Source organism: Lithobates pipiens, unplaced genomic scaffold (genome assembly GCF_037356315.1).
Source record: "Lithobates pipiens isolate NorthernLeopardFrog02 unplaced genomic scaffold, aLitPip1_a1.2 Scaffold_28, whole genome shotgun sequence".
In the NCBI taxonomy this organism is placed as follows: domain Eukaryota; kingdom Metazoa; phylum Chordata; class Amphibia; order Anura; family Ranidae; genus Lithobates; species Lithobates pipiens.
In genome coordinates this window covers 69,348,084-69,362,874 of record NW_027507789.1, presented here as the reverse complement: position 1 = coordinate 69,362,874, position 14,791 = coordinate 69,348,084, and the positions used below count along the sequence as shown (strand labels likewise).

The 14,791-nt window shown below is 49.3% G+C and overlaps 1 protein-coding gene across 2 annotated transcripts in view; it reads right to left on the bottom strand.

Annotated features, from left to right (window-relative positions):
- The window catches only part of LOC143934861 (heat shock factor protein 4-like), a 158,727-nt gene that overhangs the window by 28,148 nt on the left and 115,788 nt on the right, over positions 1 to 14,791 (bottom strand). Inside the window, exon 3 of one of the 2 annotated variants that reach the window (XM_077458465.1) lies at positions 12,015 to 12,120. The exons of the other annotated variant lie outside the window; for it this stretch is intronic. Within the exon in view, the coding sequence (XP_077314591.1) occupies positions 12,015 to 12,120 (106 nt within the window). The remainder of the gene's footprint in view (positions 1 to 12,014; positions 12,121 to 14,791) is intronic. 2 annotated transcript variants of the gene reach the window in all.

The following is a 14,791-nucleotide window of genomic DNA, read 5'->3' as shown; positions in this document are numbered from 1 at the left end:
CAGTCAAGTAAGAAGAATGCACTAAAATGCCTGTTCAATGAATGTTAATAACAGACCAAAAAAAAACTGATGAAGATAAACACAGACAGATGTGAACCCAGCCTTATACTTGAGGCAACCACTTGAGGATCACATCTGTGCCCATAGAAATGAATAAGACTGTGATCATTTTAAATTAAAAAAAGCATTACTTTAGCTGTTAAACAGATGCATTGCTAGCAATGCTGTGTAGCACATAGCGTTTAAAACTAACTTCATGAGACAACCAAGGTCAGCAGCCATAATTTTTTTATATGTATGTAAAAAAGAAAATCTTTATTTTGTTTTTAACATATTCATTCTTGACAAACCGTATCACACATATTCCATCCTTCACATTCTGGAGTTTATAAATGTTGCCATATAAATTAAATGTTTGACAGATTGCCCAGATGCCAGATTGTTATGCAAATTGTAAAGAACCTTACATGACCCTTACAGTAGATATGATTTTTCGTCATTGCAATTAGAAGCATTGAAAGCCAGTGATGATGTCAACTGTGCTAAAACTGGAGATGTTTAATGAGCCTTTTAAGCTTGTTTTGGTGTTGTTTTTACATTTTTTATCTTTTTGTATACTCTTTGTAGTATATTTGTCAGGAAAATGCCTTACGGAAGGAATCTTGCTGCTGGTGCACATCTGCGAGCGTCGGTGCGCATGTGCGCGGGCGTGGTTCTTGGCACCAAATCTCCTATTTAAACTGGGCTTGTAAACAGAATCAGTGCCGTCTGATTTGCAGCTTCCTGTGACCCCATCTACCTGGCTTGCCCTTGACTATCCCTGCCTACATGCCTACATGACCCTGGCTTGTCCCTGACTTTAATTCTGCCTGCTCCTTTTATTACCTCGCTGTCTGCCTGTTGCAAACCAAACCTGTACCCGACCTGCCTCTGCAGCTGCAGCTGTCTGGTTTCTCTAACCTGTATGTGCCTATCTGTGCTCCAAATCTCTCAGGACTGATCTGCTGTGTACTGTTGCTGTGCTGACCCAGCTGCTCTACTGCTTCTCTGCTGACCCAGCTCCTCTACTGCTGCTGTGCCGACATCTCATCCAACCAGCATCAGGAACTACAGAGCAACTTTCCTGACTAGCCACCTGCCAGGCACTCATACCATTCTGTACTCTCAGGTACCCTGTCTACTCTATCAGGGGCCGCAAGTCAGATACGTAAGGGAGGCTTTCCTCTGCATTACCGAGCTCATCTATAATGTACGTGGAAATGTGACAGTATCAGACAGCCATGTCTGAGCCCAAGCAAGGGACCTTCCCTATGAAAGAACTCTGTCGACACCTGGCAGGTCTAACACAAGCTGTCAAAAGTCTACAAGAAGGGTACACCCAGCTTAAAGGACGGGTCCAAGCCCTGTCAACCCCTGCTAATCCTAAGGGGCAACTGCTGCCAATACATCTTCACCTGCCGTGGTCATGCTCCCAAGGGTACCCAGGCCCAACAGATTCACTGGAGAACGCAGCAGTTACAGAGTGTTCCACAACGCTTGAAAACTTTTCTTTGCCTTACTGCCCCGTACCTTCTCCCTGGAATTGACCAAAGTGGGGTTTGTCATTTCACTGCTTCAGGGTAGGCCCCAAGCCTGGGCACACCAACACCTGGAACAAAAATCTGAGTCGTTAACAAACCTGATCACCTTCTTTGACAGCATGTCACAGTTGTACGAGGACAGGATAGGGGTTTCTGCAGCTGTCTTTTATCAGTGTAGGGACTAAGGGACAGTCTGCAAATCACTAGCTACTAGGTCCACAAAGGTCCTTTTAAGGACTGGTATAGGTATACAATATATAGGGTGCTGGTGTACTGCTGCTGACGGCTGCCCTATTCTGCAGCAGTCTTTTATCAGTGTAGGGACTGAGGGAAAGTCTGCAAATCCCTAGCTACTAGGTCCACAAAGGTCCTTTTAAGGACTGGGATAGGTGTACAATATATAGGGTGCTGGTGCACTGCTGCTGATTGCTGCCCTATTCTGCAGCAGTCTTTTATCACTGTAGGGACTGAGGGACAGTCTGCAAATCACTAGCTACTAGGTCCACAAAGGTCCTTTTAAGGACTGGTATAGGTGTACAATATATAGGGTGCTGGTGCACTGCTGTGCTGCAGATTACTGTTCGTTTCTGCAGCTGTCTTTTATCAGTGTAGGGACTGAGGGACAGTCTGCAAATCACTACCTACTAGGTCCAAAAAGGTCCTTTTAAGTACTGGTATAAGTGTATAATATGTAGGGTGCTGGTGCACTGCTGCTGACTGCTGCCCTATTCTGCAGCAGTCTTTTATCAGTGTAGGGACTGAGGGACAGTCTGCAAATCACTAGCTACTAGGCCCACAAAGGTCCTTGTAAGCACTGGTATAGGTGTACAATATATAGGGTGCTGGTGCACTGCTGCTGACTGCTGTCCTATTCTGCAGCAGTCTTTTATCACTGTAGGGACTGAGGGACAGTCTGCAAATCACTAGCTACTAGGTCCACAAAGGTCCTTTTAAGGACTGGTATAGGTGTACAATATATAGGGTGCTGGTGCACTGCTGTGCTGCAGATTACTGCTCATTTCTGCAGGCCCTTCCGCAGGGGTGGTAGGGGTAAGGCAGGAGCAACAGGCTTGAGCCAAAGTGGCAAATTGCAGAAGGTGCGTGCGATTACGTCAAAGGACGCACCAGACTTGGTTGAGTGGCTCACTCAGCCTTTCTCTTCTGCACCCTCCTCATCCTCTCGATTTGCACCCTCTTCCTCACTCTCTGCTATGTACACCCACAAAGACACTACCACCAACACCACCAACACCATATACCTTCCGCTTGAGTCACAGGAATTATTTTCCGATCCATATCAAGACATTTCCGATGCGCAGCCACTCTTGGCATTGGATCAGGAAGAGGAGGTAGCAACAACCGCCACTCAGCAGTCTGACGACAGTACCCAGATCAGCCCAAGGACGAGGTTTGTCCCCGCTGTTGCTGCCTACTCCAAGATCTCTAATTATAGCGGTGGGGAAGGTGACGTTGATGATGACGCGTCTAGTGATGTCACGTGAGTGCCGACAAGAGAGGAAGAGGAGGGAAGTTCAGAGGTAGATATGGACCAGCAGATAGGGAGGAGAAGCAGGAAGAACTTACATTGCACAGGAGGGACAAAGCAGACTGCTAATGTATCAGAAGCGAGGCATCAACCATGTATGGTGACATCTGGTGCTCCCAGGACGCCGGAACATGGCTCCGCAGTGTGTTTTTTTTCAACGTGTCCGCTGCTGACAATAGTTTTGCCATCTGCAATCTTTGCAGTCAACGCATTAGTCGCGGTAAGCCCAACACTCACCTAGGGAGGAATGCCTTAAGAAGGCACATGAGCTGCCATCACCGAGCCTAGTGGGAGCAACGGAACACACAAAGCCACACTCCAGGCTCTCATCGTCCAGCCTTGTCTTCTACTTCTCCTTTTCCTCTCTCCTCACAATTGTCCTCCATCATGCCATCCTCAAGTTTTTCGGGAAAAAGGCAGGCTTCCGTGGGCCAAATGTTTGAGCGTAAAAAAATGATGACGCCGTATAACCCTCTTGCCCAACGGTTGATGGCTGGCTTGTCAGAACTGATAGCCCGCCAACTACTGCCATATAAAGTGGTGGACTCAGAGGCCTTTTCGAAAATTTGTGGCCATTGGAACACCACAATGGAAGGTCCCAGGAAGGAAGTATTTCTCAGAGAAGGGCATCCCAGAGCTATATGGCCATGTTCAGCGGCAAGTGAATGTATCTCTGGCACACAGTGTCGGTGCCAAGATACATCTGACCACCGACACGTGGTCTAGCAAACATGGGCAGGGAAGGTATATCACTTTTACTGCCCACTGGGTGAACCTTCTGACGGCAGTCAAGCATGTAACCCGTGGCACCCATGTAGATTTGGTTTTACCGCCACGAATTGCATGCAGGCCTGGCTCTTCTTCTCCTCCTCCATCCTCCTCCCTCTCCTCCTCGGCTGACTCCTCCTTTTCCGCTGCTAGCGTCTCTTCCGCTGCGCCGCCCAAGCTCCCCAGAACCTATTCGACATGCCAGGTGAGACGTTGCCATGCTGTGCTGCGTTTGTTGTGCCTGGAAGCCAAGAGCCACACTGGCCCTGCACTCCCTTCAGCTTTGCGTTCACAGGCAGATCAGTGGCTAACACCTCTCAATTTTACAGTTGGTAAAGTGGTGTGTGACAACGGTGCCAATTCGCTTAGCGCATTGAAACATGGCAAAATTACGCACGTGCCTTCCATGTTAAACTTGGTCGTGCAGCGATTCGTTGTCAAATACCCTGGGGTCCAGGACATCTTGCGGCAGGCAAGGAAAATCTCGGCCCATTTCAGAAGATCTTACACGGCCATGGCTCGCCTTGCGGACATTCAGCGGCGACACAATCTGCCAGTCAGACGTCTTATTTGCGATTGCCCGACGCAATGGAACTCAACCTTCTATATGCTTTATAGGCTGCTCCAGCAGAAACGTGCAGTTAACGTCTACCTGTACGAACTCTGCGGCAGAACAGGTTCTGGGAGCTTGTTTTTTTTTCACCGCGCCAGTGGCTGCTCATGCGCGACGCATGCAGACTTCTGAGATCACCAAACTGGTCAGTCGCAGCCATGGCGCCATCAGTGACATGGTACCTTATGCCTTGCGTCGTGTCATTGATCAAGCCATGGAGGAGCAGGAGGAGGAAGATGCGGAAGTCGCAATCCTGGATGAATTCCCAGGGGGGCTACTCTATCTGAGACAAGTCAACAACAGGAGTCTGAAGCGGAGTCAGAGGAGGATGGTGCCGGGGCGGATGAGGAGGACCAAGAAGAGCATGCTTTAAACCTTTCTGGGATCCCTGTTGTTGTGCGTGGATGGGGAGAGGAGAACGAGGAAGACGACATTATCCTGGATGGTGAGCAGGAGCCAGGCCACCACACCGCTTCCAGTTTAGTGCAAATGGGGGCCTTCATGCTCCAGTGCTTTAACAGGGACCCCCGTATAAAAAGCATAAGGGTCAAGGACCAGTACTGGGTGGCAACGTACTTAGACCCCCGGTACAAACACAAAATGGCGGAAATGTTACCACCGTCACAGAGGGCTGTCAGAATGGAGCACTTCCAGGCCTTGCATTCTGCTTTTGCGTGCACTGGCAGAGGAGGAATTCCCACTTCCAGAGAAAGAGTTGCGGGTACCAATCCAACAGAAGAGGGCAGTTTGAAGATGTGTTGGGGACTTCTGATATGAGGTTATTCTTTCAGCCGACCCATCGACAGGTCTCATCCGGATCCAGCATCAGGGAATGCCTAGACCGACAGGTGTCCAACTACATCGGGTTAACAGCTGATGTGGACGCTCTGAGGAGTGATGAACCCCTGGACTACTGGGTGGGCAGGCTTGACATCTGGCCAGAGCTTGCCCAATTTGCAATAGAACTGTTGGCTTGCCCCTCGTCCAGTGTCCTGTCCGAAAGGACATTCAGCTCAGCAGGGGGGATCGTGACCGATAAGCACACTCGCCTAGCTCACGACAGTGTTGACTACCTCACATTCATAAAAATGAATGAGGCATGGATCTCGGAGGAATTCAACACATGTGACCAGTAGACCATGTATATCTCTATAAACGATTTATTTAATCGAGCACACAGACCTTTTTTCTACATTTGGCTCACTTCCTTGTACAAAAAAAGCACACCGTACTACATGCCCGTACCCTCCTGTATGAAGAGGTTGAGCGGTGTCATATTTTTGGGGCCCAGCACCGAATTGATGGTATCAGTGCTGCTGTCAATGCTCTCTGTCTCGGTGCTGGTGTCAGTGCTCTCTCTGTATCTCGGTGCTGGTGTGGTGTCAGTGCTCTCGATCTCGGTTCTGGTGTGGTCTCAGTGCTCTCCATCTCGGTGCTGGTGTCAGTGCTCTATATCACGGTGCTGGTGTCAGTGCTCTCTATCTCTGTGCTAGTGTCAGTGCTCCATATCACGGTGCTGGTGTCAGTGCTCTATATCTCAGTGCTGGTGTCAGTGCTGTATGTCACGGTGCTGGTGTCAGTGCTCTATATCACGGTGCTGGTGTCAATGCTCTATATCACGGTGCTGGTGTCAGTGCTCTATATCTCGGTGCTGGTGTCAGTGCTCTATATCACGGGGCTGGTATCATTGCTCTATATCACGGTGCTGGTGTCAGTGCTCTCTTTCTCGGTGCTGGTGTCAGTGCTCTATATCACGGTGCTGGTGCCAGTGCTCTATATCACGGTGCTGGTGTCAGTGCACTCTATCACGGTGTTGGTGTCAGTGCTCTATATCACGGTGCTGGTGTCAGTGCTCTATATCACGGTGCTGGTGTCAGTGCTCTATATCTCGGTGCTGGTGTCAGTGCTCTCTATCACGGTGCTGGTGTCAATGCTCTCTATCACGGTGCTGGTGTCAGTGCACTCTATCACGGTGCTGGTGTCAGTGCTCTCTCTCTATCTCGGTGCTGGTGCTATTGTCAGCGCTCTCTATCTCGGTGCTGGTGTCAGTGCTCTCTATCACGGTGCTGGTGTCAGTGCTCTCTATCACGGTGCTAGTGTCAGTGCTCCATATCACGGTGCTGGTGTCAGTGCTCTATATCTCAGTGCTGGTGTCAGTGCTGTATGTCACGGTGCTGGTGTCAGTGCTCTATATCACGGTGCTGGTGTCAATGCTCTATATCACGGTGCTGGTGTCAGTGCTCTATATCTCAGTGCTGGTGTCAGTGCTCTATATCACGGGGCTGGTGTCATTGCTCTATATCACGGTGCTGGTGTCAGTGCTCTCTTTCTCGGTGCCGGTGTCAGTGCTCTATATCACGGTGCTGGTGTCAGTGCTCTATATCACGGTGCTGGTGTCAGTGCTCTATATCACGGTGCTGGTGTCAGTGCTCTATATCACGGGGCTGGTGTCATTGCTCTATATCACGGTGCTGGTGTCAGTGCTCTCTTTCTCGGTGCCGGTGTCAGTGCTCTATATCACGGTGCTGGTGTCAGTGCTCTATATCACGGTGTTGGTGTCAGTGCTCTATATCACGGTGCTGGTGTCAGTGCTCTATATCACGGTGCTGGTGTCAGTGCTCTATATCTCGGTGCTGGTGTCAGTGCTCTCTATCACGGTGCTGGTGTCAATGCTCTCTATCACGGTGCTGGTGTCAGTGCACTCTATCACGGTGCTGGTGTCAGTGCTCTCTCTCTATCTCGGTGCTGGTGCTATTGTCAGCGCTCTCTATCTCGGTGCTGGTGTCAGTGCTCTCTATCACGGTGCTGGTGTCAGTGCTCTCTATCACGGTGCTAGTGTCAGTGCTCCATATCACGGTGCTTGTGTCAGTGCTCTATATCTTGGTGCTGGTGTCAGTGCTCTATATCACAGTGCTGGTGTCAGTGCACTCTATCACGGTGCTGGTGTCAGTGCTCTATATAACGGTGCTGGTGTCAGTGTTCTCTATCTCGGTGCTGGTGTCAGTGCTCTATGTCACGGTGCGCTGGTGTCAGTGCTCCATATCACGGTGCTGGTGTCAGTGCTCTATATCACGGTGCTGGTGTCAGTGCACTCTATCACGGTGCTGGTGTCAGTGCTCTATATCACGGTGCTGGTGTCAGTGCACTCTATCACGGTGCTGGTGTCAGTGCTCTATATCACGGTGCTGGTGTCAGTGCTCTATATCTCGGTGCTGGTGTCAGTGCTCTATATCTCGGTGCTGGTGTCAGTGCTCTCTATAACGGTGCTGGTGTCAGTGCACTCTATCACGGTGCTTGTGTCAGTGCTCTCTCTCTATCTTGGTGCTGGTGCTATTGTCAGTGCTCTCTATCTCGGTGCTAGTGTCAGTGCTCTCTATCATGGTTCTGATGTCAATGCTCTCTATCACGGTGCTGGTGATCATCTCCTGCACCCTCTTCATAGCCTACCCTGACCTTTCCTCTCCTCCATTGCCTTCATGTGCTCCTGAGTCCTGAATTGTCAAAATTTCACAGATAAAAAAAGAATGCTTGCAGTTGTCGATCCCAGATTCACTTCATACATTTGTTATGTACGTGGCCATGTGGTGGGACTATGTGTGCACAGCTAGTAAGTATTTTGTGGCTGAAAATATGACCTGTAGGTTTTTAAGGTTCACGTGCCATTGAAGTCAATGGGGCCAGCCGCAAACTTTTTGGTTCGCAAACTTTTGGCCGCGTTCGCGGTTCGCGTTCGCGAAATGTCCCGTCGGAAGTTCATCCATCTCTAATCTTAAATCCCCCCAAAGTGAGGAAAATCCCTGGTAGTTACCAGGGTTACCAGATCTAGTGCATACCTCCCAACCATCCAGGATTTGCCAGGACCATCCTGAGATTTTATGTAAGTCTCGGTGTGCCAGTGAATCAACGCTAAGTCCCAGAGCGGCCAGCAGGGGCGCAGTGCTGCGGGTAGCAGTGAGGCTTTTTTTTAGCCGCCAATGCTCGCTTCTCCCTTCTGTCACTTGCTCTCCTATAGGCAGCACAGACCCCCCTCCCATCATGGGGGATCTATCCAGGCCATTCATCCCTTCAGAGCAGAGAAGGGAGGGGCTGGGATTCTGACCAGTGGCTCGTCAAGACAGAGCAGAGGAGGAAGGGGGCAGGGATTCTAACTGGGCACTTGTCCTGTCAGGGCAGAGGAAAAAGGGGGTGGGGATTCTAACCATCCCCACGGCGGAAGCTCCTCCAGCTACCTGTGACGGCAGCCTGCAGAGAGATGCTGTGTAAGTTGTAGCTGCTGTTTTGCGGCATGCCCCACTATTGCCAAGCTCTGTACTTGAATGGGGAAGGGGGGTGTGTGAACTCTGTCTTGGAATCCTTATTGTTCATAGGGGTAGAACACAGCACACCCCTCAACCCTGAACTTAATACAGAGAGCACCTCTCAACCTTGCACACAGTACACAGTGCACCAATCAACCCTGCATGCAGTACACAGCGCACCCCTCAACCCTGCATGCAGTACACAGTGCACCCCTCAACCCTGCACGTAGTACAGAGAGCACCTGTCAGGAAGATCCTGCCAGTGTCAGCAACTCCAGTTCCTGTGGTTTGCGACCGTGGGTGCCATTGCGCGTACGTACGTGCGCACCTCCGGTGGCGCCAGGCGGGTTATTTAAACTTGCCTGTTACAGACAGTTCCCGCTGTCTGCTCTACAGCGTTGTGTGCCTGAAAACCCGATATGTGACTGTTTACCTGTGAAAGACCCGGCTTACCTGTGACCATCCAGTTATCTGCCTGTGACTATTCTTCCACCTGCCTTCCTGTACCTTGCTGCCAGCCTGACATCCGACCCGGCCTGTTTGACCATCCCTGAGCTGATCCAGTCTGCTTAACAGATCCAGCCTGCTGAACTTATTCTGTCTGCTGAGCTGACCCAGCCTGCCGAACTGTCCTTGTCTGTTGAGCCGATCCAGCCTGCTGTGCTGTCCTTGTCTGCTTAGCTGATCCTGTCTGCTGAGCTGTCCTTGTCTGCTGAGCTGATCCAGTCTTTTGATCCTGCCAGGCACCCATGCCCCTCCTTACTCCTGTGCCTTCAAAGCAATCAAAGCATATTTTATACAAGGAAGCATGGGTTTTGTTTAACTATGCCCCTCCCACTGGTAAGTTTGGCCACAACCACATTTTACCACAGTGCGATATGCGATGTGCCACAGGTCCCCCTTTCCTCATTTGTCCCCCATTCTGAAGTTCAAAAGTTGGAAGATATGCTAGTGTCCCCTTGGAAGATTTATATTCCTGTTATGATAACCACTCACAAGGACAAATAGAGAGGTTGAATCTACCCAATAGGGACACAGACAGTAGTAAAAATCTGAGAGGGGTTCTAAACCCATCCACTCCATTTAAATTAAACAAAAAAGGTTTGCCTTTGATTATACTTTAACCCCTTCCTGCCGTTCCTTTAAACTGTTCTGAATACCTAGGGGATGGGAAGGATTGACAATCTTGTGGTCACGTGATTGAAAGCTGGTCCCGCCGTTAGTGGGGACTGAGAGCTGTTTTAACAGCGTTTGTTGGGAACACACAGTGAGTGTGATCTCAGCACAGAAACATCAGCTGCCCAGTGACACATATTCACCGAGTTTTGGGCATTAAAGCCCACTCTTTTGTCACCCCACATACAATACTGTGAGAAATGTTTTAGTAAGATCTGATCTGCTCCGCACGCCACTGGACTTGACTATAGTATAACAGATGCTACATACACACTGCTTTACCCAGCCAACCCAACTCCATACCTCCTGCCCCTTTCTCATTAAAGGAGACCACACCGTTTTGGAGTAAATTATTGGCCGTAGCAGCCCCTTTATTAACAAATCTATTAAAATAACATATTATAAACAAAACATCTGTAAACCTCAACAGATCACGTTGGTCACTGCAGGACCCACCCCCCCCCCCCCCACAGAATTAACATAACAATGCTCACCATGCACTGCGGTACCTTTAACTAAAAATAGGCCTCCAGCTGTCATTTTAGCTAAGAGACAACCACCTGACCGCTGTGCACCCTTTCACCAAGTTCCAGCTAAACCAATGTTAGCTGGAATACCACCAACGGGCCCATACCATCGATGGGTCCCGCATTCACCTTATCTGGGGGGGGGGGGGTTTCATCCTTCACCTGCAACGACCAACATTCGCCACAGCAAACAAGGGTAAAACCTTACCCTTAAGTGCACCTCCACACCCTCAGTGCTCTCTGTATGCCATCCTGTAAACCTAGGGCCCACATATCTATACTCACAGCATTAAGGGGTACCCCATCCTCTCGCAGGTAATGCCAAGTATCCTTCTCCAACTCCAGATGCCTGATAGCCAGTCCCCCATTCCTCACCACGAACGTGCTGACCTCCCTGTTGACCTTCTTTCTGGCTCTATTGACCCTCTCCACTGATCTCGCTAATCTCCATGTGGTCCTGGCAATCATATCCAACCACACTATCAGCATCCTGGGGAACGCGTGATATCCAGCTTGGACCTAAGGCTTAAGTTGTTACCCCCTTCATGGAGCACTAAAATATCCGGGGGTCTATCCAACCTTGCAAAACGGTGCACTTCAGGCACAATCGTGCTCCAAAGCATCCCTGGGACTCCCAACCACCAAATGCAAGCTTCCTGTCTGGAAATGCCCAGCTGCCTCCCTGCAGGCCTCACATCTGCCCTTCTTGCACCCCAACAGACATAAGAATGCCCCATGATCCAGACCAACCTCTGCGTCCCATGCCGAAGTACCCCCCTGTCCCTTATTCTCTATTACTCCAACAGCTCTGGCCTGACATATGACCTAAACCTTTTTGACTCCCATCGACCAATCTGCTTAACTGCCTCTTCATCTAAACCCCATCTCACGCCTCTGTGGCCGCCCCTAACCGAAATGTCTTTACTGTCGAAACTGGGCACAAGGGAGAACCAGGTAGTGCAAAAAAACAATATCCATTTTCCCTTGCCTTCCTGATCTGTTTTTGATTTTTTCACCCGCATGGACAACCTATCCTCAACGCAGATGACCTCCTCAGCCCCAATCTCACCTTTTCCTTTTTTTTGACAGGCTGACTAACTCCCCAATCCTGAATGCCCCAAAAAAAGCCAGGGCGAAAGCTGTTCTGAACAGTACCATTTTGTAACGTGACGAACACATTTCACGTAACTGCCCAGTAAGTCAAATGACACTGGACGCATGTCATCCTTGCACTGCACAGCCCTTCTATACCTCTTTACGGCCTGCCTAACCCAAAATTCCTTTGCGAAATCCTGCTCCCCCTTCAATTTAAACCAGAAAGCAAGACCCGCCAACTTTTTTCCCAATCCTGACACCGATATCCCCTCTTCCAGGTTCTTAGATACAAAATATATCACCAGCAGCCTATGGTCCCGTATGTCATCCTTCCCCCCAACTTGTGTCAACAGTGACTCCCATTCAGACCACACTTTGCTGTACGCCGCCCATGTCGCCTCACTTACTGACCATCTGATCCAGCCGGAGACGATTCCAAGGCCATCTGCCACAGTCCCGGGGGACAAGGGACCCCGTGCGTGTCCACTGCAGGTGCCAATTTCCGAAACTTGTCCCACTGAAAGTGAAACAATGCATCAGCAATGACGTTCTCCACTAAGGATGAGCCAAACACCCCCCGGTTCGGTTCGCACCAGAACCTGCGAAAAGACCTAAACTTCGTGTGAACTTTAGAACCCTATTAAAGTCTATGGGACTCAAACGTTCTAAAGTGCTAATTTTAAAGGCCAATATGCAAGTTATTGTCTTAAAAAGTGTTTGGGGACCTGGGTCCTGCCCCAGGGTACATGTATCAATGCAAAAAAAAGTTTTAAAAATGGTAGTTTTTCTGGAGCACTGATTTTAATAATGGTTAAAGTTAAACATTAAAAGTGTAATATTCCTTTAAATTTCGTACCCGGGGGGTGTCTATAGTATGCCCGTAAAGGGGCGCATGTTTCCTGTGTTTAGAACTGTCCCTGCACAAAGTGTCATTTCTGCAGGAAAAAAAAAAAATCACTTGCGGCTATAATGAATTGTCGGCTCCCCATAAAAAAAATAAAAAAAGTGTGGGGTTCCCCCCAAATTAAATTACCAGGCCCTTCAGATCTGGTATGGATTTTAAGGGGAACCCCACATCAAATTAAGAAAAAAAATGGTGGTTGTGGGGGTCTGCGGGCAGCCAATTGAGACATTACAGCACATGGACACTTGGGCATTCCCCCTAACTTATAAATAGACCCGATCCGGAGGCCATTTTACATTCTTTCTACTGTCACTATAGGGAGAGGTTGCTGTGTGGAGCAGGGAGAGACTGCAGTGACCTAAATTGCTAGCTATTAGGTCCACAAAAGTTATTTTAAGGACTGGTATGGTATAGGTGTAGTTCAGGATATTGGTTTGAGGGACTGCTATTCAAGTCATTGTTGCAGCAGATTGTCTTTTGTGAGTGCTGAGAGAGGGGCAGATAGGACGCTGTGTGTTGCAGAGAGGGACAGTCAGTTTAATCATTAGCTGTTACTATTAGGTCCACAAAAGTCCTTTTCAGGACTGGTATTGTGTAGTAGTACAGGATATAGTTTTGAGTGCTATTCAAGTTATTGTTGCAGCAGCCTGTGTTTTGTCAGTTTAAATAGGGACAGACAGGAAGCTGTGTGTGGCAGTGAGGGACAGTCAGTTTAATCAGTAGCTGTTACTATTAGGTCCACAAAGGTCCTTTCCAGGACTGGTATGGTAATAGGGTTGTACACGTATAATATTCTTTCTTCCAAATATAGAAAGAATATTATACTTGACTGCTGCCCTTCTGCTGCAGTAGTCCTTTATGAGTATAGGGACTGAGGTACAGTCTGCTAATCACAACCTACTAGTTCCACAAAGGTCCTTCTAAGGACTGGTAAGGTATAGCGTACTAGAGTATATAGGGTTGAGTGAGGTACAGTCTGCTAATCCTTAAGGACTGGTATAGGTCCACAATATATAGGGTTGAGGTGCACTACTGCTGACTGCTGCCCTATTCTGCAGCAGTCCTTCATCAGTATAGGGACTGACGTACAGTCTGCTAATCAGTCACAACCTACTTGTTCCACAAAGGTCCTTATAAGGACTGGTAACTTGGTCTAGGGTGCTACAGTACATAGGGTTGAGTGAGGTACAGTCTGCTATTCTATAAGGACTGGTATAGGTCCACAATACATAGGGTTGAGATGCACTACTGCTGACCGCTGCCCTATACTGCAGCAGTCCTTCATCAGTATAGGGACTGAGAGTTTTGTCACAGGGTCATTTAAAAAATGACAGGCAAAGGAAGAGGCAGGCCCTTCCGTAGGGGTGGTAGGGGTAGGGCAGGAGCAACAGGCTTGAGCCAAAGTGGGAAGTTGCAGAAGGTGCGTTCAATTCATTTAAAGGACGCACCAGACTTGGTTGAGTGGCTCACTCAGCCTTACTCTTCTGCACCCTCCTCATCCTGTCGATCTGCACCCTCTTCTTCACTCTCTGCTATGTGCACCCTCAAAGACACTACCACCAACAACATCACCACCACCACATACCTTCCGCTTGAGTCACAGGAATTATTTTCCGATCCATATCAAGACATTTCTGATGCGCAGCCACTCTTGGTATTAGATCAGGAAGAGGAGGTAGCAACAACCGCTACTCAGCAGTCTGACGACAGTACCCAGATCAGCCCAAGGAGGAGGTTGGTCCCCGGTGTTGCTGCCTACTCCGAGATCTCTACTTATAGCGGTGGGGAAGGTGACGTCGATGATGACGTGTCTAGTGATGTCACGTGGGTGCCCACAAGAGAGGAAGAGGAGGGGAGTTCAGAGGGAGATATGGACCAGAAGATAGGGAGGAGAAGCAGGAATAACTTACATTGCACAGGAGGGACAAAGCAGACTACAAATGTATCAGGAGCGAGTCATCGACCATGTACGGTCACATCTGGCGCTCCCAGGACACCGGCACATGGCTCCGCCGTGTGGGCTTTTTTTAATGTGTCCGCTGCTGACAATAGCGTTGCCATCTGCAATCTTTGCAGTCAACACATTAGTCGCGGTAAGCCCAACACTCACCTAGGGACGACCGCCTTAAGAAGGCACATGAGCAGCCATCACCGAGCCCAGTAGGAGCAACGGAACACACAAAGCCACACTCCAGGCTCTCACCGTCCAGCCTCGTCTTCTACTTCTCCTTCTCCTCTCTCCTCACAATTGTCCTCCACTCCACCTTCCATCACGCCAAGCTCA